The sequence below is a fragment of the Myxocyprinus asiaticus genome, chromosome 33, assembly GCF_019703515.2.
Source record: "Myxocyprinus asiaticus isolate MX2 ecotype Aquarium Trade chromosome 33, UBuf_Myxa_2, whole genome shotgun sequence".
Lineage (NCBI taxonomy): Eukaryota > Metazoa > Chordata > Actinopteri > Cypriniformes > Catostomidae > Myxocyprinus > Myxocyprinus asiaticus.
In genome coordinates, this window is record NC_059376.1 from 15719127 (window position 1) to 15745348 (window position 26222).

The following is a 26222-nucleotide window of genomic DNA, read 5'->3' on the forward strand; positions in this document are numbered from 1 at the left end:
GTATAAACCATTGTTTCCCAACCTTGTTCCTGGAGCCCAACAACCACTACACATTTCGGATGACTCCCTTATCTGATACACCTATTTCAGGTCTTGAAAGACTCTACTAATCATAACACTAATTAAACGTGTAGTGTTGGGAGACCAACAGGGCTGGCAAACACTGATTTTTAGATTTTCACTATACTACATCAATATGGGAATACGTAATGCCCCTAAGCAAGAAATATATCTGTACGGTATTTTATACTGTATATAGAAAAGTGTCTTGGATATTTTTGACAATTTTTGTCTTCGAATGGTCTGACATCTCTTAAAAGCAGTGGAAAAGAATACAACTGACATGGTGTACTTTTTTTTAAAATTATTATTACCAAGAGACAACCTTTATATCATAATATTTATTGATGGTTAATGGCAGTGAACTATCATAAAAATATAGAAAAATATTTCATACAAAATCATTATTATGATGACATTTGGGAATTTAAGGAAATAATAGTTAACAGACCCCATTAATCCTGAGTAATGCACTATATAGAAATTTGTATGACAGCAACCATGATATTGTAGTAGACAATACTTCCATGTACATTTTTCTTTGACATGAATGTGGTGAAACTCCCTGTTTAATTTTTTTTTTTTTACCAAATATATATACAAAAATACACTTACAATATCAGAACATAAGTTAGTAAGTACAGTATTACAATTTAGCACAACTGCCTGGTTTCTGAAGTAAAAATTCCATTCATTTTCTCCATTGGCAGATTTATTCTTAATGATTACTTAAAAACCTCTGAAGACAGACCAAGCTCTGTGGTTGTTAATAGATGGTATATGCTTCTGTTGAAGATTTTCTACCATTTTTTATTTGATTACATCATTTGCAATGCTTCATGGGATTGTATTTCATTCCATCAGGAAAGATGGTAAGGTACACTTGTACCTCTGTCTTTTTGTCCTATATTCAAATATTTTTTTGCTTCAAATCAAAGTTTGTAGTGTTGTGATTCACCTTGGAACTGGCTGTTTTTTTGCTTAGAACTCTTTTACTGAAAAAATACTTCCGGAACCAAGATGACTGAAAAAAGTGGGCGGAAATTGCTGCGCTCTGTAGAGATTGAGTATTTGAGGACTTATTATTACTTATTATATTTATTATTTGTATGAATTGGAGACTCTAAGTTGCCCCGTAGGTGTGAGTGAGAGCCCCCAGCCACTGGGGGTTGCATCAGGAAGGGCATCCGGTGTAAAACCTGTCCCAAGTCAAATATGCGGATCACGGATGGTCCGCTGTGGCGACCCCCAATGGGAGCAGCCAAAAGAGGAAGATATTTATATTTGTACCTATCATATTCTCTGTGAAAGTGAAACATCAAAGTCTGCCTCTTTTTTTTTTTTTTTAGTAATTCATTTAGATGGAATTTCCTGTTCCACTGAATATCCTGGATTTTAGTGTTTTTAGTTAAAAACTGAAATCAATACCTGATTTGCTTTTTATAAGGAACTCCCTATTTCTGTAGATGCATCTGCTATTGTTTATGGCTCTAATGTGATACACATTGTGGGAAACAGCCCTTAAGCTATTCAAGAAAAGTCATTTTTGTTCTTTTAACTGAAAAAGTGAGGATATGCCACAAAGAATGTTTTTTGTTCCACCTTTTCTCCAACATCAATGAGGATAAGATGACTGGACCACACCTTCAGTCTATCCCCAGTGTTGAGAGAAAAGATACCTTCTGAGAACAGAGTTTTCTTCCAGTATGGACTCTTAAAGTTCACTGTTTCCATGTAGGTGAGCAGGGGCGGGACTCTAGGATAACTGTCGGTGTAATGGTGAATTTCATGGTGCAGAATTCCATGCTGTGATTGTTCACCATCACCAATGTATCCTTCTAATCCCCTGTACGTGATCTGCAGAGAAACTTTGTAAGTCCCATCACGATGCACTTTCAGAGATTCACAGTCATTATCCAAGGTGAAGTATTCCTTATGGTCTGGCTCTGGACTTTTCAAAATCCATGTCACATTACCAGCACCAGAGACACCAGGTTTTTGTTTAACTAAAGAAAAGAAAAAGTGTGAATACATGAAAATTTGATATTTGGTCAAAAATATTGTACTGTACATTCGTGAGAATCCTTGAGAGTAAAAATTGCATTTGATATTCTCTATTGCCAACTATTGTCAAACCATTTTACTCTGTGTTTATTTGGTGAAGTTTCTTAGTTTAGCTTTTGCTCTGTGACAATAGCACATCTTGTTGTGTCAGTCTCAAAAGTTAATACATACATTAATTTAGCACTAAAAAGCACAATGAATCCTTTTATCCCTGTCCTTCTTTTCCATTTGAGCAGATGTTTTCCATTCAAAGTGACTTACAGTGCTTAAATTACAAGGGCAGTTCCACTGAAGTAACACAGTGCAGTGGTCTGCTTAAGGATATGAAATCTGTTGGGATTTCTCAATGCATCTCAAATTCATGGGTGTTACCAGCCCATGACTGAAAACAGTTAACTAAACAGTCAACTTTTATAGAGCAAACAATAGGACTAGGAAATTGAAAGTTTGTGTAATTTGGAAAACTGTATAACATTAATTCATAAATGGTAAAATATGTTTTTCCTTATGACCTGTTTCACACCATCGGAAGCACTGAATGAGGTGTGCCAGTGTATATGATCTTAATGATCTCAGTCAGAACGCATGCACTTTAAAGAGCATGTTTTGCATGCTTGTAGGGTATTTACAATTGACTTTACAGATAAAAATGTACCCACATGTAGGCCTACATTTTTTACAAATAAGAAACTGTTCCAGGATTGCCTGATTCTCTCTAACAGTTGGACTCTTTAAACATTCATTATCAACCATTTAGAGACCATGTCACAGCAAAAGGGAATAAATAACACATTACTTGTCAGGCGAGTAAAACGCGTGGGGCTTTGTCCCAGGGTAATGTCTTCTCTACTATCGGATTCAGGAGCTTGTCTCTGCATCCCTGTAGGAAGAGATGAAAATGTGGGTTTATTATTATTATATTGTATTATTTACATTAAAAAATAGCATTAGATAAACACTGAAATCAATATTTTCAATGAAATTAAGCTCGATTAGTAGATAATGAAATAGTTTACAGTAGTTAACATTACCAATTTCAGGTGCCTTTTTGATTTCATTCTCCTTTAAATAGAGAGCAACATAAAGCAGTTAGAAAAATGAATGAGTTTAGACACATGCACTAAAACCCCATCATTCACTTCGACAGTGATTAATCATTGATTCTGTCATGTACAGCTGTACATTCCACATGCTATTTAGTTTATTCTGGTTTATGACTGTATATCCACATGCTGTTCAGTATATTGTGGTTAATAAACAATGAATGAAATGTTACGTTAGCCATTTCTCAGGAAAGACTGTGAAGTAAGAAAACTGATTCAGCTTTGCCATCAACTAATCAATGATGGTGTCATATTTTAAGTTATTTAGTTAAGGCAAAAGTATTTTCGAATATTGCATGATTTTTAACCAATTAATAAGTAATTACAGAATAATACTAATGAACATCGTGTAGGCTACTTCATGTGGAAATACACAATAGGCTACATTATGCGTTATAAACATGCACACTGTTGTGTATTGTTGCCACTTGACACATAAAAATATAAATAGGAAATAAGAACAAGATCATTTTAGATGTTGCAGAATAACTAAATCAAATCATAAAATTCCATATGGTCATTTATCACTAACATGAATGCAAATGTTATTTGAATCTGAATGTCATTTGAAATATTATTTGAATTTGAATTTGAATTTCACTTTGAAGCGCGGCTTACCTTGCAGCTTGACGCATATGGCTGATACATGAGAGTGAACAGACAGCAGCTGATGCAGAGAAAAACAGTCATAAACTGAATGAGGCACATCTGTCGCCGTAACGAGCGGTGCTGCGTCTTCAGTCGGCTTACAGGGTCATGCTCCATTAAAACAGCGTATTCTTTAGAGGCTACGTCTTCTTTTCCGTGCTCCATAACTGGTAGTTTAATAAGCTCAGCTTCATGCCTTCCAGCTCATCTCTCTCTATATATACTCATTTCTCACACGTGTTTTCTTCAACGCCCAAAAACAAACTCCTGAAGTTTCGGCAACATGACAACACGAGTTTTCCAAGTCAGGTCAGTCCAGTGTCGCTTCCTGCATTGCCTTTGATACCTCACGCCTGGCTGATTCTGAAAGACATTTGACTCTGTGCCAAAATTCTTATCACCTGAGGAAATAACAATTACGATTGCCAGATAATCATGTAGTCACTGGTGTTCATAGTTGTCTCTTAATTTAAAAGTTTTTAAAGTAAAATCAGGGCAACTCCTTATAACAACAATAATTAATAAGTCATTAACAAAGATTGGCTTATACAGGTCAGTGCTTGATACATAGTAGGCTACATGCAGATATGAATGTTTGGAAATACTGTATATGAATCATATATTCATTGTTGATGTGCCAAACATTTTCTTTTCATTTTATTGTTCCAGAATGTTTTGCTTGGGTTTGGATAACTCAAAAATAATAGCTCAAACTCATATGAACATTGAAGTTTCAGGTTAATACTGCATGATACTGCACACAGTATGTGTGATGTAAATTTCAGCATAAGCCAGTCCGCTAGACAGCTACCGCCTTGGGACATGTCTGTAAAATGCAAAGCCAGTGCGTTTTTAATGAGCATTGATGGCTTCTGGTCAGAGCTAATACCATAAATGATTGTTATATAAATATTTATACAACCCCAGTTCTGAAAAAGTTGGGACAGTATGAAAAATGCTAATAAAAACAAAAAAGAGTGATTTTTAAATTATATTCACACTTTGCTATATTGAAAGCACCCCAACTACACATAATATGATGTTTTACCTTGTGATTTGTATTGTTTGTTTTTTTTTTTTTTTGTGAAAATGTACAGTAATTTCAAATCAGATGATTGCAATACCCTCCAAAAAAGTTGAGACAGGGGCAATTTAAGACTAATAACAATTTGACGAGTTGAAATAACAAGGCGATGTGAAACAGGAGATGTTAAACAGGTGAAGCAATTGTGCCATAATACTGTATACTGTATAAGGAGCCTCCAAAAACAGCCTAGGCCCTTAAGAGCAAGGATTGTTCAAGACTTGTCAATTTGCCAACAGATGCTTCAGCAAATAATCCAGCACTTTGAGAACAATGTTCCACAAAGACAAATTGGAAGGATTTTGGGCATTTCACCACATTTACAGTGCACAATATTAAAAGTGTAACACAGTTCAATGGAAAGGAGGAGGCGAGAACCAGCTGAACAATATTAATATTTAATGATTAACTAAAACAAAAAGACACAACCAATGTAATTCTCTCTCTGTCGAACTGCCGTCTACGGTCGGCCTTATCCCTCTCAGGCTTGATCAGCCTGATTAGGGGCCGGGTGTGCAGAATCACGGCCCGGCCTGGCCCTCCGCCCTGCCACAAAAAGATTCAAGGAATCTGGTCAAATCTCGGTACGTAAAGGTCAAGACGAAAACCACTTCTGAATGCGCTTGATCTCTGATCCCTCAGACATCATTGTCTTAAATAACATCATTCTTCTGTAATGGATATCATTAACATGGGCTTGGGATAACTTTAGTAAACCCCTGTTAGTTAACACCACCCACCGCTGCATCCACAGATGCAAGTTAAGACTTTACTATGCAAAGCAGAAGCCCTACATCAACACTGTCCAGCAGCACTGCCAACTTCTCTGGGCTCGGTCTCATCTTAGATGGAAAGTAGAACAGTGGAACTGTGCTTTTTGGTCCGAAGAGTCCACATTTCAAAACGTTTTTGAAAAACACAGCCGTCGTGTTATCCAGGCCAAAGAGGAAAAGGACCATCCAAGCTGTTATTAGCGTCAGGTCCAAAAGCCAGTGTCTGTATGGGTCAGGGGTGTGTCAGTGCTCATGGCACGGGTAACTCTCACATCTGTGAGAACACCATGAATGCAGACAGATTTGTCAAAATTTTGGAGCAACATATACTGCCATCCAGCACCGTTTTCCAGGGACGTTCCTGCATTTTCCAGCAGGACAACTTCAAACCACATACTGCCCGGATTACAAGTGCATGGCAGTGTAAGCAGAGAGTGTGGGTGCTAGACTGGCCTGCCTGCAGCCCTGACCTGTCTTCAATTGAGAATGCGTGGCGCATTATTAAGCACACCATCCGGCAACAAAGACCCCGTGCAATTGTGCAGCTAAAGACCTACATAATGGATGAATGGGGGAAAATTCCACTTTCTAAACTTAATAAACTTGTGTCTTCAGTGCCCAAATGCTTAATAAGTGTTATTAGAAGAAATGGTGATGTTTCACAGTGGTAAACACTTGACGGTCCCAACTTTTTTGGAGTGTGTTGTAATCATCTGATTTGAAATTACTGTACATTTTCAAAAAAACAATTAAATTCACAAGGTTAAACATAAAATTATGTGTAGTTGTGGTACTTTCAATATAGCAAAGGGTGAATATCATTTACAGATCACTCCGTTTTGTTTCTATTAGTCATTTTCATACTGTCCCAACATTTTCGGAATTGGGGTTGTAATAGATTTAATAATATCATCATTTTCAAAATTATTTCTAAATCAGCAGCTTGCCATCTTTATTGGATTGTGTTAATTTTGAACACAAACTGAAGTCACATCTTCAGGGCATTTTCAGGGCTTTCTCTTTGGTCCTTCGTCCATCCTGGTTCACTGACTAATTTCACTTAGGAGATAGTCTGGTTATAGTATCTTTCTCTCAATGCAGCTTTGGCACAATAATTGTATTCTACCTGGTTTTTATCTAATAGTATAATAAGATACATTTTCAAGTTCAGTTGTGTTTTACTGGTATCTATTAAGTTTTACGAATGTGGGTCTTTTGGGTAGCCCCAAATGGAAGCTCAAATGGTCCTATAATAAAAGTGTGTTGCTTATACTGTATTTCCTGGTTTCAGTGTTGGGGAAAAAAACTGTGCAGTAGTTGAAGTGTCGGGCATGTGTTTGTTATTGCAAAAGTAGCCAGGATGGTGTTTACATCAAGTCAATCAGGGTAAAACCTGCACTCTTCATTTTGCTGGGTTAAAAATAACACAATTTGCAACCCAGCACTTTGTAAATATTGGACAACCACTGATATATATATATATATATATATATATATATATATATATATATATATATATATATATATATATATATATATATATATATATAGAACTGGATCACTGATGCAATGTTAAACTGCCAGCAGGAGTTGAAGCCACCGGAAGTGTTCCAGCGGCCATCTTAGTATGCCCAACCTCTCATAGAGCATCAGTGACTGACAGGAGAAAACACCCCCGTTTCAGCATCTCCAACCTGCAGATACATCAGTTGCATTTCACCCTTTAGTGACAATCATGTTTAATGTTTAATTAGCTGTTATGGATCAAATTCGTTACAAGGGAGAAGATATAGTACGTGGATCGTGATGTCAGAGCATTCACCTGCCCGAGTGTTCAGTCTATCAGTTCAGTACAGCACAACAATCACCAAAGGAAGTGGCAAAACTATCCACAAGTTGTAATGCAAGTATGAAAAGCTGTAATATTTGCTATTTTGGGGTGACAACATATCCGTTTGCCTCAGAGGGTCTTTAAAAAAGTAAAACTGGGATTTTTAATTCACCTAAAATGCCTGGCATTTCATATTGAAGTGCTCACTGTGGTCATACATGGATACATTTCATAAATTATGTGTTCATTTGCCATTTAAATTTAGCATATCAGTTTAATTTTAACTAGCTTTGCTTTGCATGTGTACCTAAGGCACTGCATGCATGATAGAGGGAGAGAGAGCGTGCGCTCAACTGACCACGAGAAAAAGTCATTTTTGCTGAAAACATAAAACAAGTAACTCTGAACAAACACTTCGATGTTCACAATAAATAAGTCTGAAAATGTTTGTATCTTACCCCAATTTCAGTGAACTTGTTTGCATTCAGCTGATCTGTTTGCCGATGAAGTTTGATAGAGGTGGATACTGTTTGATATAGATATACATAACTCGCTCGGGCTTTCAAGAAACAGGAAAATTCCTGACATTAAATAAATAAATAATTACAAGTGTAGGATACCTGCGTTGTAGGGCTGTACATGCAGATTTCAGATATAAAATCGGTAATTGATGATTAACCTCTTCACGACGGGTGGGTCAAAAAATTACATCCAATATATCATCTGAAAGATCTGGGTCTCAAGATTTGATATTTTAAAGAGATTTTGACGATCGCAAAGCTACAACAGCAAGATTTTATTAAACGTGTCAAGAGTGAAAATCAAAACTTAAATCAACAGAAAAGGAGCCAATATCAAATAAAACATTCAATATGAATTAATGTATTTTTAAGTTACTCTTTGCTCAAAGATTTAATCTGTAAATGCTTAGACATCTTTAAATGCTTAGACTTAACAGTATGGCAGAGGCTATTTACAATAAGTGCAAATTGTGATACAGTAGATCTAAATAGTTTTAGATGCTATTTTCACCCCTAATTAAATGCTAACATACAGTATAGCAGCATCAGTGCAGCATGTTTATTGTGTTTATTTAGATTCCCACAGACACCCTACATCCACCCCTAAACCTAACCCTAACCTTCCCTTAATTAACTATGGTTTTATTACAGTAACCATAGTATCACCATGGCATTTTGTAGTTAAATAAATGTAACCACAAAATTAAACATGGTTTCTATATTAACACCATATTGCTGTAGTAACATTATGGTTAATTGCATTAAAACTCTGGCTTCCACCAAAAATGTTGTTACTACAATATTATTACTACAATATTACTATAGTAAAACCATATACCATACTATATAGTAAAGATTTTACTCTGATCAAACCATTCTCTCAACTTCCCGACCTTAACCATGACCTTGCAAGGAAATAAACATTTAAATTCATTTTTATTTATTATTAATGATAGTAGTGAAGTAATAAAAATTAATAGTGGAGACAAGAAACAGGATGGGAAAAAGTGGGACAAAAGGCAGGATCAAACCCCAGTAGTCTGCACAAGTCATTACAAGTCATATCCACACAGTCATTACAACCCATGCCAGTGCAGCAACACTTAGGGTGCAGTTTGCCTTCAGTTTCTGTGTTTCCACCAGACTATTGGAGTGCAAATATTGATGTGGTAGGTGCTGTTTATACCTAGTGCAAATAGTCACTCTATAAAAGTATTTTATTATGAATTGAAAACTCAATCTGAGAAAAGCAACACAAATTAACATTAATCTTTTTTTTCTGCACCCATAGCACTTTATAATATATGACAGCAAATGTGAAAGTGTTTGCAAAAGCAATCCACATGATGTCAACAATAGTAGGATGTGATTGCATCACAAAACACAGTGTTGAGTCATGCGCTTGAAATCCTTCTCATACCATTACAACCTAGAAAGGGAGTGCCGCTTTCACAAACCACAACACTGTGTCAGGAAAATTAAACCTGTCAGACAGGACATACATCTGTGTGTGTGCATTATTTGTCTTAAAATTTTGCAACTTAAACTTAAACTTCATTGGCCAAAGAGCTAAAGGTTAAAATGTTGTTCACTACCTCGTGTACCAACGCAGTGAAATACTAGATTTCACTTTACAGTGCATCAGAGAATGCACAACATGAAATAATATATTGCTGACTGACCTGTCTTGAGTGAAGACATGTATACATATTTGCTTGAAACCTCTGTAGTAAACCTACATTAGTATTACAGTAGAGAGTGTCCAATGCACTAAGACTTTTACTGTAAATCAGTAGGCCTTAGAAAATTACTGTTGTAATATTACAACATACTGTTACTTTTGTATGGTACTAATAAGTGGTCATTTATCACAATCAAGCCAAGCCATCTAGTTAATGTATTTGTCTTGAAATACTACACTTTGAAGTTAACAAGAGAAACAATTAAAAAAAAATTCTATACAATATAGCATGTTATATGACAATAATCAAGCATATTAACACCAATGGTTATATATGCATGAAATGCAACTTGTCAGCAACAACATTTAGTAGTGTAGTATTCAATAACAAGTATTTGAAAGGTGCTCTTTCATTGAGATCTTTAAGGTCTTGTATAGTGTATTACCAAATATACTCTAAACATTCAGTCAAGGTACTCTGATAATCCAGAACAATTTAAAGGGCCCTCAGTTTGCCCTCAGCCACAACTTATGTACAAAGGCATCTAAAGCAATCAAGGGGTTGCCCATATCAAGTTCAAACAGACACAGACAATCCTAAATTGTTAGAATCACTTGACTGAATCTCAGTGGGACCAATTAATACTAAGCTCATTTGGTGGTTCACTGTTCATAGTAACTCTCTTATCAGACAGCCATTCTGAGGCAAATGCTAACACAGCAAATATTATCAGGAGTTATCACTGATGTAGCATTTACTCTACAGTGTAGATATACTGTGTATAAACCATTGTTTCCCAACCTTGTTCCTGGAGCCCAACAACCACTACACATTTCGGATGACTCCCTTATCTGATACACCTATTTCAGGTCTTGAAAGACTCTACTAATCATAATACTAATTGAACGTGTAGTGTTGGGAGACCAACAGGGCTGGCAAACACTGATTTTTAGATTTTCACTATACTACATCAATATGGAAATACGTAATGCCCCTAAGCAAGAAATATATCTGTATGGTATTTTATACTGTATATAGAAAAGAGTCTTGGATATTTTTGACAATTTTTGTCTTCGAATGGTCTGACATCTCTTAAAAGCAGTGGAAAAGAATACAACTGACATGGTGTACTTTTTTTTATTATTATTATTACCAAGTGACAACCTTTATATCATAATATTTATTGATGGTTAATGGCAGTGAACTATCATAAAAATATAGAAAAATTGATTTTAAGTATATAAAACGGTATTTCATACAAAATCATTATTATGATGACATTTGGGAATTTAAGGAAATAATAGTTAACAGACCCCATTAATCCTGAGTAATGCACTATATAGAAATTTGTATGACAGCAACCATGATATTGTAGTAGACAACACTTCCATGTACATTTTTCTTTGACATGAATGTGGTGAAACTCCCTGTTTAATTTTTTTTTTTTTTACCAAATATATATACAAAAATACACTTACAATATCAGAACATAAGTTAGTAAGTACAGTATTACAATTTAGCACAACTGCCTGGTTTCTGAAGTAAAAATTCCATTCATTTTCTCCATTGGCAGATTTATTCTTAATGATTACTTAAAAACCTCTGAAGACAGACCAAGCTCTGTGGTTGTTAATAGATGGTATATGCTTCTGTTGAAGATTTTCTACCATTTTTTATTTGATTAAATCATTTGCAATGCTTCATGGGATTGTATTTCATTCCATCAGGAAAGATGGTAAGGTACACTTGTACCTCTGTCTTTTTGTCCTATATTCAAGTATTTTTTTGCTTCAAATCAAAGTTTGTAGTGTTGTGATTCACCTTGGAACTGGCTGTTTTTTTTGCTTAGAACTCTTTTACTGAAAAAATACTTCCGGAACCAAGATGACTGAAAAAAGTGGGCGGAAATTGCTGCGCTCTGTAGAGATTGAGTATTTGAGGACTTATTATTACTTATTATATTTATTATTTGTATGAATTGGAGACTCTAAATTGCCCCGTAGGTGTGAGTGATAGTCCCCCAGCTACTGGGGGTTGCATCAGGAAGGGCATCCGGTGTAAAACCTGTCCCAAGTCAAATATGCGGATCACGGATGGTCCGCTGTGGCGACCCCTAACGGGAGCAGCCGAAAGAGGAAGATATTTATATTTGTACCTATCATATTCTCCGTGAAAGTGAAACATCAAAGTCTGCCTCTTTTTTTATTTTTATTTTTTTATTTTATTTATTTATTTTTTTATTCATTTTGCTGGAATTTCATGTGCCATTGAATATCCTGGATTTTAGTGTTTTTATTTAAAACTGAAACCAATGTCTGATTTTTTTTTTATTACTATTTATTTATTTATTTTATAAGGAACTCCCTATTTCTGTAGATGCATCTGCTATTGTTTATGGCTCTAATGTGATACACATTGTGGGAAGCAGCCCTTAAGCAAAGCTATCCAAGAAAAGTCATTTTTGTTTTTTTAACTGAAAAAGTGAGGATATGCCACAAAGAATGTTTTTTGTTCCACCTTTTCTCCAACATCAATGAGGATAAGATGACTGGACCACACCTTCAGTCTATCCCCAGTGTTGAGAGAAAAGATACCTTCTGAGAACAGAGTTTTCTTCCAGTATGGACTCTTAAAGTTCACTGTTTCCATGTAGGTGAGCAGGGGCGGGACTCTAGGATAACTGTCGGTGTAATGGTGAATTTCATGGTGCAGAATTCCATGCTGTGATTGTTCACCATCACCAATGTATCCTTCTAATCCCCTGTACATGATCTGCAGAGAAACTTTGTAAGTCCCATCACGATGCACTTTCAGAGATTCACAGTCATTATCCAAGGTGAAGTATTCCTTATGGTCTGGCTCTGGACTTTTCAAAATCCATGTCACATTACCAGCACCAGAGACACCAGGTTTTTGTTTAACTAAAGAAAAGAAAATGTGTGAATACGTGAAAATTTGATATTTGGTCAAAAATATTGTACTGTACATTCGTGAGAATCCTTGAGAGTAAAAATTGCATTTGATATTCTCTATTGCCAACTATTGTCAAACCATTTTACTCTGTGTTTATTTGGTGAAGTTTCTTAGTTTAGCTTTTGCTCTGTGACAATAGCACATCTTGTTGTGTCATTCTCAAAAGTTAATACATACATTAATTTAGCACTAAAAAGCACAATGAATCCTTTTATCCCTGTCCTTCTTTTCCATTTGAGCAGATGTTTTCCATTCAAAGTGACTTACAGTGCTTAAATTACAAGGGCAGTTCCACTGAAGTAACACAGTGCAGTGGTCTGCTTAAGGATATGAAATCTGTTGGGATTTCTCAATGCATCTCAAATTCATGGGTGTTACCAGCCCATGACTGAAAACAGTTAACTAAACAGTCAACTTTTATAGAGCAAACAATAGGACTAGGAAATTGAAAGTTTGTGTAATTTGGAAAACTGTATAACATTAATTCATAAATGGTAAAATATGTTTTTCCTTATGACCTGTTTCACACCATCGGAAGCACTGAATGAGGTGTGCCAGTGTATATGATCTTAATGATCTCAGTCAGAACGCATGCACTTTAAAGAGCATGTTTTGCATGCTTGTAGGGTATTTACAATTGACTTTACAGATAAAAATGTACCCACATGTAGGCCTACATTTTTTTACAAATAAGAAACTTTTCCAGGATTGCCTGATTCTCTCTAACAGTTGGACTCTTTAAACATTCATTATCAACCATTTAGAGACCATGTCACAGCAAAAGGGAATAAATAACACATTACTTGTCAGGCGAGTAAAACGCGTGGGGCTTTGTCCCAGGGTAATGTCTTCTCTACTATCGGATTCAGGAGCTTGTCTCTGCATCCCTGTAGGAAGAGATGAAAATGTGGGTTTATTATTATTATATTGTATTATTTACATTAAAAAATAGCATTAGATAAACACTGAAATCAATATTTTCAATGAAATTAAGCTCGATTAGTAGATAATGAAATAGTTTACAGTAGTTAACATTACCAATTTCAGGTGCCTTTTTGATTTCATTCTCCTTTAAATAGAGAGCAACATAAAGCAGTTAGAAAAATGAATGAGTTTAGACACATGCACTAAAACCCCATCATTCACTTCGACAGTGATTAATCATTGATTCTGTCATGTACAGCTGTACATTCCACATGCTATTTAGTTTATTCTGGTTTATGACTGTATATCCACATGCTGTTCAGTATATTGTGGTTAATAAACAATGAATGAAATGTTACGTTAGCCATTTCTCAGGAAAGACTGTGAAGTAAGAAAACTGATTCAGCTTTGCCATCAACTAATCAATGATGGTGTCATATTTTAAGTTATTTAGTTAAGGCAAAAGTATTTTCGAATATTGCATGATTTTTAACCAATTAATAAGTAATTACAGAATAATACTAATGAACATCGTGTAGGCTACTTCATGTGGAAATACACAATAGGCTACATTATGCGTTATAAACATGCACACTGTTGTGTATTGTTGCCACTTGACACATAAAAATATAAATAGGAAATAAGAACAAGATCATTTTAGATGTTGCAGAATAACTAAATCAAATCATAAAATTCCATATGGTCATTTATCACTAACATGAATGCAAATGTTATTTGAATCTGAATGTCATTTGAAATATTATTTGAATTTGAATTTGAATTTCACTTTGAAGCGCGGCTTACCTTGCAGCTTGACGCATATGGCTGATACATGAGAGTGAACAGACAGCAGCTGATGCAGAGAAAAACAGTCATAAACTGAATGAGGCACATCTGTCGCCGTAACGAGCGGTGCTGCGTCTTCAGTCGGCTTACAGGGTCATGCTCCATTAAAACAGCGTATTCTTTAGAGGCTACGTCTTCTTTTCCGTGCTCCATAACTGGTAGTTTAATAAGCTCAGCTTCATGCCTTCCAGCTCATCTCTCTCTATATATACTCATTTCTCACACGTGTTTTCTTCAACGCCCAAAAACAAACAGCCCACTCCTGAAGTTTCGGCGACATGACATCACGAGTCTTCCAAGTCAGGTCAGTCCAGTGTCGCTTCCTGCATTGCCTTTGATACCTCACGCCTGGCTGATTCTGAAAGACATTTGACTCTGTGCCAAAATTCTTGTCACCTGAGGAAATAACAATTACGATTGCCAGATAATCATGTAGTCACTGGTGTTCATAGTTGTCTCTTAATTTAAAAGTTTTTAAAGTAAAATCAGGGCAACTCCTTATAACAACAATAATTAATAAGTCATTAACAAAGATTGGCTTATACAGGTCAGTGCTTGATACATAGTAGGCTACATGCAGATATGAATGTTTGGAAATACTGTATATGAATCATATATTCATTTTTGATGTGCCAAACATTTTCTTTTCATTTTATTGTTCCAGAATGTTTTGCTTGGGTTTGGATAACTCAAAAATAATAGCTCAAACTCATACAGAACAATGAAGTTTCAGGTTTATACTGCATGACTTTTCCTAAATCTTATGAGTGCTGATTATAAACTATTTTTCAACTTCATTCAAACTTCCTTCATGAAGAATGCTACTTATATTAGGTGTGTCCATGTATAAAACATGAATAAATACATTTGGAGTACACGCTGTAGACGTCTTCTACAATGTGTTTTTGATGGGGGTCAAACTGGGGTCAAATGAACCCCAAACAATATTATTGTACTGTAGTTTTTTTCCGGGGACGCCATGCGAGAAGCAGTCGTGTGAGACATGAGCTCTGCGAACTTTGCTAGTTTTTTAATTATTTTCATGTTATAATCTGGTGAGATTCGATACACCCAGTTACATACTTGCTCTTTGAGGTAAACATGGCAAAGAAGTCAAAATCCTCAGACTCTGGAGACATTAAAAGCTGAGGCCTCTGGCGGGACTGCGAGCCGGGGACACAATTTAGATGGTGCGTCGGGAGATGAAATTCAGCGTCAACTGTCCAACATCTCGGTGATGCTGACGAAGGTTGTTGCTGACTTGGAAGATCTCGCTGTAATACGTCGATCGATTACGGCAATGGAAACAAAATTCTCTGAATTGGTTACAAGAGTGACAGAAGTTGAAAAACGAATCGATTATCTTGAGTAATCGCAAAGGGAATTATCCGCTAATCTGCCCACGTCCAAAACAGATTTGGAATTCATTTTGGAAAAACTGGAATATTTTGAAAATATGAGCTGAAGGAATAACATACGAATTGTTGGAATTCCTGAGCATGAAGAGGGCAGAGATATGGTGAAATTCCTGGACGAGCTCTTCCCGAGGCCACAAGCTGGAAATTGAGCGAGCTCACAGAGTCCTTGCTCGCAGATCTGCTGAGGGAAATAGGCCCCGATCGATTTTGGCCAAATTTCTGAGATCATCCGATAAAGATCTCGTGTTGCGCCAGGCGAGGAGCAAAGGAAAGCTTTCTTGGAAGAACCATAATATTTTCTTGTTCCTGGACTTTGCGAATTCGACAAGAGAGAAACGCGATCGGTTCAAGGAATGTAAGAAACACTTACACCAGCAGAAGATCACTTTTGCAATGATGTTCCCGGCCAAATTGAGAATAGAAACGAAGAATGGTCGCAAAGTATTTACATGTCCAAAACAGGCACTCTCCTTCATTAGAGTGAGTAAACCATTTGATGTTTCTTATATTAGTGGACTGACTCGTGGTTCAGGAACTCTATTATCTGAGGAAGCTGGGTACCATTTTTGTTTCTTTTTTGCACTGGCTCTGCCTAGCAGCTGGAGTTTGTTTTGTGGCATGACTCCAAGAAACTTTTGCATTGATGGAAGATCTTTTTTACACTGAAGTTCTCGGCCAGATCGAGAATGGACACTATGGATGACCGCAAAATATCTACATGCTCACATAAATGATGTCTTTTATAAAGTTGACGGGGTGAGTAAGTTATGGTGTTTTTTTTTTGTGGCCTCCGAGTTAGTTTGGCTCTTGATCATCCGAGGAGCCGGGATGCCGGTCCATTTATCATTATAATTAATCAGGTGTTAATTATTGTCCAGAGGTTCTGACCACTACTGAAACAGCGCGTAGATGGCACTGTCACGTGATACTTGTTACTTTTTTCAGTGCTGGCTAGGATGCGACAATCACAGTTAATTATTATTACTGGATGAGGATTGATGAAGTTTTTCTTGTTTCAAAGGGGGGCGTGACCCAAAAAAATTGAGAACCACCTCTGTACATGATGATGTGATTAAAGCACTGAATCCAGCAGAAACTCCAGCATTAAAGAGATATTTTAAGTGCTTATGACAGACGTCACTGGTTTCAGCTCACAGTGATTGGCTGCCACCCAGGATTTTTCATTCCTCATTTGCATAAAGCAGAGGAATTTGAAATTTTTCGACACCATTGACTGCTCTCAGCACCTTCATTGCACTGCTGTCAATCCCACAATCCACCTCGAGAGTGTGGCGCTCAACTTCCATAGGAATAAATTGAAAACGCTTGCTCACCTTTGCTCAACGCGCCAGTTGAAATGTACGGTCAGGCCTTTAGCCTCCTCATTAGCATGCTCACCTACCATGCTGTCTAATGCCAGTTCGAATTCCGCTCGGAGCGGGTCGAGCAGGACTGGTTACAGTGGTGCCGTGACCTGGATGGGAGTGAGGTTTAGGGGAGTGAGTGTAACAGGAGCTAGATGGTACATGATAGCTGTGCGGTATGTGTAAACCTCACTCCCCTGGCCTCAAGAGGCGCACTAGTGATTTACGCTAGAGCTGTAGCCTTAAGCCTCCTCATTAGCACCTCCACCTCCCATGCCGGCTGATGCCAGTTCAAATCCCGGCTATTATTACTCCCACTTTAGTAAGCCATTCTTTCCAGGATCCAAATAGTTTGTCAAACCAATTTCTAACCATGCTATTTTACTTGTAGGTCCTATTTGTTCTCCTAAGTCCTTCAATGCGTCATCAATGTAATTAATGAATCTTTGCTGATTGTAGTAAATGTAATTAGTCCATTCTGTATTCTTATTAACCGTAAATGTAATTAATCCATTCTGTATTCTTATGAACCGGTATCCATACAAATATAGACTCAAAGCCTGATTTTACTTCATCTCTAACTTTACAATTATGAAGTATTCCTCTTGGTTGACCAATTGCATCTAAGTATACATCAGGGTCTGGCTGGTATGCACTTTTTACTCTATAATTTGTCTGTACAGTCCCTCTAGACTAATTTGGGGTTTCAACTTAATTTGGTTTCCATGTTAACATTACTGTTTCTTGTACCAGTCTTACTCTGGTACATATTCCTTTCCACCCTTTGGGTAATATAGCTCTCAGTCGTCTTCCTCCACAAATCTAAAAATAGTCTGCTATTGCTATTGTTTTTTCCTCAAATGTTCTTATCCTAGTTAAAACTAGAGTTTGGTTTTCACAATTTAAAATTCATCCTTCCCCAGTTGTATTAAAGCATACTGGGGCTTTGTGGCTGTTGCAAATGGGGCTTCTTTTATTGTACAATTTTGGGGACTAATATCCCTGTCGTTTTAGTTTTCAAATTACCTCCCCCCTTGCGCAATGGTCAAAACATGCGCATCTGAGATTAGAATAGTAAGTAGTGCTGTTGGATCAATCATGTGTCCTTCATGTGATCGCCATATACCATTTACATCTCTGCTGGCTGTTACACATTTATACAGTTTCTGTTCCACCTTCTCTCTTTCAGCTGGTCATCCTGAACCAACTTGCTTCAATGATGCCAACAGCATTTCATTTTATATGCATAAAGCACACTGTAATCACCTCATATGGTTACATATTTTATATTAACTAACAATCATTACTTTCTGCATTAATTTGATTAGTATATTAAATGATTTTCCTTATTACAGTCATTGGATACACACATTCTTGTAAGATGGGAAATGTGTGCACACCCACATACATTTGTTTCATCTCGTTTCTAGCACTAATTAGCACATGGGTCCTCTGCCTCCTTCAAGCAGGTACCAGGCAGAGCCTGGCTTTGTTCTAATTAAAAACATTAGATCATCCCTTTAGTATCAATACACAAATTATTTCTGGGTCATACACAGAAAGGGTCATTCACAGAAAGGCTGTAATTCTCCCTAGAGAAGTTAAACTGCCACAGGTGTTGCTTATCTTAAAACTCCCTACTCATTCGCTTATCACATACATCCCGTCTCCTCCTGTTTCCCAAGGTCTCTCACTGTCTGTATCACATCACATCAAACTAAAATAAGACACATGAATATGAAGTTATTAACACTCATAATTGAGGAAGTTATGATGTTCAATTTAATTTTAATGTTTCTCCATGGGTTTCACCCGCCACCAATGACCAATTTTTCCTTAACATTTTCAATAATTTTTTACAATCAAATACATCAAAGATATTTCTTAATTCTTAAAATCAGAATTTCTAGCACAAATAACATTTTCCATTTTATGCACTTTCAAAAGAATAAAACTTCTATTTTATTGGATATCAGAGCATCTGAGCAAAACTGTTTACAATGTTAGTCAGTTTCATCTTTTTTTTTTTTTTTTTATCAATCAATTCTTTACACAGTGGATTTCTAGATTTGAGTATTTCCACTGGAGTGTTTGCCATAATTATACCTTATTGTAATGTAACAACATTTATCTTCAATACAACCTTTGTTTAAAATCCAATTATTTAGTTGACTTTAGTTTAAAGTAATACACTGGACTCAGATCTTTATTGTTTGTCCAGATAATGTGATATGAACTTTAACTCTAAGCACAGATATACCACTTGCTCTTTCTCAGTGTAGTTAATCTTATATTACACTTCCTTCAAGGCCAAGGCTGAATCTTGTCCAGCCAGCTAAGAGTTCACTTTTTGCTTTCATTCACACTTTTACAAACAATCGCACTTCACAGTCACTTCACACACACTTTCAGACACAGATACAAACACTCTCACAAACACAGAAACTTTGACACTTTTTACAAACACAAGGCCTTTATAAACATAGAGTTCTCAAAAAATACAATAAAATTCTAAAACACAACTATGACTTCGGCCCCTCCTTTCGCTCTCCTTCTCTCAGTCACACACTCTCAATCCTGTACTCATTTACTCCCACTGTGGAAGAAAGAAACAGGTGCTTTTTCTTAACTTTAATTTAGTTTCTTTATTAATAATTGTGTTTCTTTATCTGGATCACACCAACTACAATTTGGATGATGTCCAATTAATCGACAAAGCCAATACCTTGGAACAATTTTAGTTCTTGGAATGATTTTTCTCACTTCTTTTACACTTTTTCCATCATTCATTATCAAAATACTGGGCCTAATACACCTGTTTCACTGTGCTAAAAACAATTACATGGGTATATACCAGCACACTCAATCACTCACTCACAGTCTGATCTCACACACATACAGCATAACACATTGCAGCCAGCATAAGTGCAGCACAATCAACATGAACACATCAGCCAATATACAACAACAATGCAATTAAACAACTCAACACAACCAATATATATATATATATATATATATATACAAACTTATTCAACAACGTCTAGACTATTCAGCCCAGGCTTTTAAATAATAAATATCTCAACGCCCCTTAGGGGTGACCACGCCTCTTGCGTACCTGTCAGCTCAGTCCTGACTGCAGTGTAATTTTGAAAAACAATGCCAACCATCAAATTGTGGGCTCACTGTTTCTCAGCCAGTTCAAAGGCCACCAAAAATGGGCTCCTAATCCTTACTGGTGTCACTACAGAAAGCGGTAACCACAGGGTTTCAAAACACTCCCCTCTTCTGGATGACCTACCAGAGCCGCTCACTCCCATGCTGCCTAGAAGTGCGGTATCCGTAGGATTTGCATGCCTCTTGCGTGACCTACCAGAGCTACTCACTTCCGCGCTGCCTAGAAGTGCAGTATCTGTAGGATTTGCACTCTTCAACATATTTACAATACTTATTTACATTTGCATGCACAGTTTTTGAAACCTGGAAACCAGTTTCCTATTTTATCCAATTAATTATTTAATTAATTTCGAGACTGGAGAGGCTCGTTGATTTATCACTACCCAGGTCTAACTTACAACAGACTACACAAAACACCTTTTAAGCAAAATCACTTACCTAAGTTTTTTGCTGCCAGTGATTTTGTATAGTCTGTGTCAGCAAACCTGCAGCGGTGCTCCCTTGGCCCCTTTTCCAGCCCCACGTTGTGCGCCAAATTTATGTCGTGGAATATTGAAGTCGCTTTTCCTCTCAGTAAGAAAACTCTTAAAATCCAGGGGTTCCAGATATCAAAGATTAGACTTTATTGAGCAAAACAACAAAGCCGAGACGCCAGCTGTATCGTCTGATCCTCTCATTCATAGCTTACTTGTTTATACACTTCTGTTATCACACATTACCTCATAAGCACACCCCTCCTGTTATCTTAGCCAATAAGCGTGCTTCTCCACTCTCCTTGTTCGCCACCATTATTTCACAGACTCTCTGACTTCTTTTTAATAGTGGAATTCTGGCAGTAAGTCTATTTTTTTTTAAATAACTGTGGCAGCGGGGGCATGGTCAAGCGTCCGTCCGAGAGAGTAAGCGGTAAGTGCGCTTGCACCTGAGCTAGATTATGTTTAACACCTGTCTTTAATTCCAGTGAGCATGGGGAGGGCGGCATATAAGCAGCCACGTGACCAGCAGAGAAGAAGAGAGGGTCTGGGTCCAGAAGTCTGTTTGTGAAGCTGATGAATTATTGTGAAGCTGATGAGTTATTGTGAAGCTGATGAATTGTTGTGAAGCCATAAGCCAGAAAATTTGCCAATTAAAAGAGCGTTACCTGTGATTGAAGAGACCTGGTTCCCCGTGTCCTCCTTCCCTCTTGTTGTGAAGTCATTACAATAACCTTTTAAATTCATTTATTATGAAATTATACCGAAACATATGAAAATGGCTGCTGGGGGACCACGGCGTCGAGGGAATTATCGACCAGGTGGTGCTGGAGCAGCTGATCCATCGATTACCGAAAAGGACAGCAGAATGGGTCCAGTGTCACCGCCCGGCATTGCTGGAGGAAGCAGTCCAATTGGCGGAGGACCACATGATGGCGCACCTGAGGGCGGAAGAGCCCTCCCACTCTCTCTCCCCTCCCTCTATGTTTTCCCCATTCTCTTCCCCCTCCCTTCTTCTCTCTCACTCTGCTCTCTCCCCAGAGCCTGTTCCTGCCCCGCGGAGGTGAGGAGTCCCACCACCGAAGCCAGGTCCCCACGCGCGGGGATTTGCAGCACCCACAGCATCTACAGTGCCCCGCCGCTGTCTCCCTCAGGTGGAAGTGTCTGCTGACACAGGTGCGGAGCCTGGGCCAGTCTGCTGGAGTTGCGGGAATCCGGGACACTTCCGTGACACTTCCGGGACACTTCCGGGATCAATGCCCTGTGATTGAGTTGGGGATGGTGGTCCGGATCCCTGATACTCCGCAGGCTGCCCCTGATCGGGCCGGAGCATACCGGATACCGGTAAGAATCAAGGGGGGTCCTCACTGAGCATTGGTGGACACGGGTTGTAATCAAACCACTATCCACCAATGCTTGGTTCAATGTGAGGCTTTGGGCACAACCAAAAGGGTGAGGGTGAGGTGTGTGCATGGGGATATTCACAATTCTCACAGAGGTTGCCAAGTTGCAACAGGAGTTTGCAGACATGTTTTCCCCTCTACCGGGTCATACAAACCTCATCCAGCACCACATCAAGACTGAGCCGGGGGTGGTGGTACGTAGACATCCCTACTGATTGCCCGAGCACAAAAATAAAATTGTCCAGGAAGAATTGGATGCAATGCTCGATATGGGGGTAATAGAGGAATCCTACAGCGATTGGTACAGCCCGGTTGTTCTTGTTCCTAAGAGCGACGGGTCTGTACGGTTCTGTGTGGATTTTAGAAAGGTCAACGCTGTGTCTAAATTTGACGCGTACCCAATGCCTCGAGTTGATGAGTTGCTCGATCGGTTGGGCACTGCTCAATTTTATTAGGGCAGTTCTGAGATCGCTGCGACGAGTGGGAATCACAGCAAACCCCATAAAGTGTGCGATTGGGCGGGTGGAGGTACAGTATCTGGGGTTCCACTTGGGCCACGGGCAGGTGCATCCCCAAATTGACAAGACTGTGGTGATTGCGACCTGCCCAAGACCCAAGACCAAAAAGTGGGTGAGACAGTTCCTGGGGTTGGCTATTAAAGGAGATTTGTGCCTAATTATTCGGATGTCACCAGCCCGCTGACTGATCTCACTAGAAAGGGAGCTCCAGACCCGGTCCAGTGGACAGAGCAGTGTCAACAGGCATTTACGCAGGTTAAAGCCACGCTTTGCGGGGGGCTGCTTTTACATTCACCTGATTTCTCTCTCCCTTTTGTCTTGCAGACAGATGCTTCAAACAGAGGGCTGGGGGCCGTACTCTCGCAGGTGGTGGAGGGGGAGGATTGCCCGGTGCTGTACATTAGCTGCAAGCTCTCACTGATGGAGACTAAGTACAGCACCATAGAAAAGGAGTGTCTCGCCATCAAGTGGACGGTCCTCACTCTCTGGTACTACCTGTTGGGGCGGGCCTTCACTCTCTGCTCGGATTATGCCCCACTCCAATGGCTCCTCCGCATGAAAGATACCAACGCGCGGATCACCCGTTGGTATCTGGCTCTTCAGCTGTTTAAGTTCAAGGTGGTCCACAGACCAGGAGCGCAGATGGCTGTTGCCGACTTCCTTTCCAGGAATGGGGGGGTGAGTAGTAGACAGGCCGGATGTCTTCCCGGCCTGAGTCGGACGGTGGGGATATGTGGCAGTGGAGGCATGGTCAAGCGTCCATCCGGAGAGAGAGAAAGCGTTAAGGGCGCTTGCACCTGAACTAGATTATGTTTAACAACTGTCTCTAATACCAGTGAGCATGGGGAGAGCGGCATATAAGCAGCTACACGACCAGCAGAGAGGGAGAGAGAGTCTGGGTCCAGAAGTCTGTTAGTGAAGCTGATGAGTTATTGTGAAGCTGATGAGTTATTGTGAAGCTGATGAATTGTTGTGAAGCCGTAAACCAGAAAAGTTGCCAATTAAAAGAGCGTTACCTGTGATTGAAGAGACCTGGTTCCCCGTGTCCTCCTTCCCTCTTGTTGTGAAGTTGTTACAATAACCTTTTCAATTAATTTATTATGAAAGTATACATTTTTCATAATACAATAACTTTGACTATTGGCTGTGGTAATCTTAAACTATTGTCTGTGTAATTCAGTGCTTTGAAGAGTACTCTCTCCCTAGTAATTTTCTGTCATGGCTGAGTGCCTAGAAAGGTCTTTCTCTCAGCAAGGTTACGAAGACCTTACAGTCTCATCCTTATTTTCCTGGATTAAAATAATACTCAAACTATTCTATATAAGCACTTTTTCTATGTTTGGTATATAAAAATACTCTATACACTCTAAAAAAGTTCAGCAGCACTTTAATTAAAACTTTTATCCTAAAATATTTATACTATGTTGGAGCAGGAATCAAATTTTTAGGCATATGGTTTTAAAGTATGTAGAACATGCTGCTGTTGCCCAGAGAAAGTTCTGCATTCTTTTTGATTACAGTTTCATAACCACAATGACATACTTACATTGTTTTGAAGGTTTGCATAAAGCTTCAAAACTCAGAGGTGTCATATTGCCTTTCACACATTGTGTCCTGGTCAAGCAAAAACCTTTTGTTGTATCATGATGTCTTCTTTCTGAAAGTGCCTGCCAAAACACTGTTTTGAATAGGCGCTGTAACCCTACATTTTTTTAAAGAAGTGAAAGAATAGTGACGTCACAAACAGAATGTGATCACTGGAGTTTCCCCTGTTCTTATGAGGCTGACTTGACAGTAATGTGCATAACATGGATGCATGCTTTAGATATTCTGTATTGGATTGTGTTAATTTTGAACACAAACTGAAGTCATATCATCAGGGCATTTTCAGGGCTTTCTCTTTTCAATTTCATCCATCCTGGTTCACTGACTAATTTCACTTAGGAGATAGTCTGGTTATAGTATCTTTCTCTCAAAGCAGCTTTGGCACAATAATTGTATTCTACCTGCTTTTTATCTAATAAGATTATAAGATGCATTTAAAGTTCAATTGTGTTTTACCAGTATCAATTATGTTTCACGAATGTGGGTCTTTTGGGTCAACCCCAAATGGAAGCTCAAATGGTCCTATAATAAAAGTGTGTTGCTTGTTCTGTATATCCTGGTTTAATGTTGAGGGGAAAAAAACTGTGCAGTAGCTGAAGTGTCGGGCATGTGTTTGTTATTACAAAAGTAGCCAGGATGATGTTTATGTCAAAGCAATCAGGGTAAAACCTGCACTCTTAATTTTGCTGGGTTAAAAATAACCCAATTGGCAACCCAGCACTTTGTAAATATTGGACAGAACCAACGATATATACAGGTGCATCTCAATAAATTAGAATGTCGTGGAAAAGTTCATTTATTTCAGTAATTCAACTCAAATTGTGAAACTCGTGTATTAAATAAATTCAGTGCACACAGACTGAAGTAGTTTAAGTCTTTGGTTCTTTTAATTGTGATGATTTTGGTTCACATTTAACAAAAACCCACCAATTCACTATCTCAAAAAATTAGAATATGGTGACATGCCAATCAGCTAATCAACTCAAAACACCTGCAAAGGTTTCCTGAGCCTTCAAAATGGTCTCTCAGTTTGGTTCACTAGGCTACACAATCATGGGGAAGACTGCTGATCTGACAGTTGTCCAGAAGACAATCATTGACACCCTTCACAAGGAGGGTAAGCCACAAACATTCATTGCCAAAGAAGCTGGCTGTTCACAGAGTGCTGTATCCAAGCATGTTAACAGAAAGTTGACTGGAAGTAAAAAGTGTGGAAGAAAAAGATGCACACCAACCGAGAGAACCGCAGCCTTATGAGGATTGTCAAGCAAAATCGATTCAAGAATTTGGGTGAACTTCACAAGGAATGGACTCAAGGCATCAAGAGCCACCACACAAAGACGTGTCAAGGAATTTGGCTACAGTTGTCGTATTCCTCTTGTTAAGCCACTCCTGAACCACAGACAACGTCAGAGGCGTCTTACCTGGGCTAAGGAGAAGAAGAACTGGACTGTTGCCCAGTGGTCCAAAGTCCTCTTTTCAGATGAGAGCAAGTTTTATATTTCATTTGGAAACCAAGGTCCTAGAGTCTGGAGGAAGGGTGGAGAAGCTCATAGCCCAAGTTGCTTGAAGTCCAGTGTTAAGTTTCCACAGTCTGTGATGATTTGGGGTGCAATGTCATCTGCTGGTGTTGGTCCATTGTGTTGTTTGAAAACCAAAGTCACTGCACCCGTTTACCAAGAAATTTTGGAGCACTTCATGCTTCCTTCTGCTGACCAGCTTTTTAAAGATGCTGATTTCATTTTCCAGCAGGAT

General features: G+C 38.3%; 1 protein-coding gene across 5 annotated transcripts; it reads right to left on the bottom strand.

Moving 5' to 3' along the window:
* Positions 1 to 416: 416 nt before the first annotated feature.
* Positions 417 to 24551, bottom strand: si:ch211-158d24.4 (uncharacterized protein LOC560966 homolog). 5 transcript variants are annotated; one of them, XR_007894488.1, is made up of 5 exons: positions 14468 to 17952; positions 13778 to 13808; positions 13543 to 13626; positions 11588 to 12687; positions 417 to 1018 (listed from the first exon to the last, which is right to left on the bottom strand). XR_007894488.1 is itself a non-coding variant. In XM_051669906.1 (5 exons), the coding sequence occupies exons 2-5, from the start codon at positions 14660 to 14662 to the stop codon at positions 12236 to 12238; spliced, it is 762 nt and encodes a 253-aa protein (XP_051525866.1). In that variant the 5' UTR covers positions 14663 to 14905; positions 24409 to 24551; the 3' UTR covers positions 10890 to 12235. The 5 variants fall into 5 exon arrangements, 3 of the variants coding, with proteins under 3 accessions (XP_051525869.1, XP_051525867.1, XP_051525866.1); XR_007894489.1 differs by lacking the exon at positions 417 to 1018 and adding an exon at positions 1025 to 1259 and having other exon boundaries at positions 11831 to 12687; XM_051669906.1 differs by lacking the exon at positions 417 to 1018 and adding an exon at positions 24409 to 24551 and having other exon boundaries at positions 10890 to 12687; positions 14468 to 14905.
* Between the last annotated feature and the right edge of the window lie 1671 nt (positions 24552 to 26222).

What these genes read in the sequence shown, in the direction of transcription:
- si:ch211-158d24.4 (XM_051669909.1), bottom strand. Translation starts at nt 14,662, where the DNA reads ATGGAGCACGGAAAAGAAGACGTAGCCTCTAAAGAATACGCTGTTTTA. An exon ending in CAAAAAGGCACCTGAAATTG is followed by an intron (nt 3,005 to 3,155) that starts GTAATGTTAACT and finishes CTCTTCCTACAG; the next exon opens with GGATGCAGAGACAAGCTCCT. An exon ending in GCGTTTTACTCGCCTGACAA is followed by an intron (nt 2,067 to 2,920) that starts GTAATGTGTTAT and finishes TCTTTTCTTTAG; the next exon opens with TTAAACAAAAACCTGGTGTC.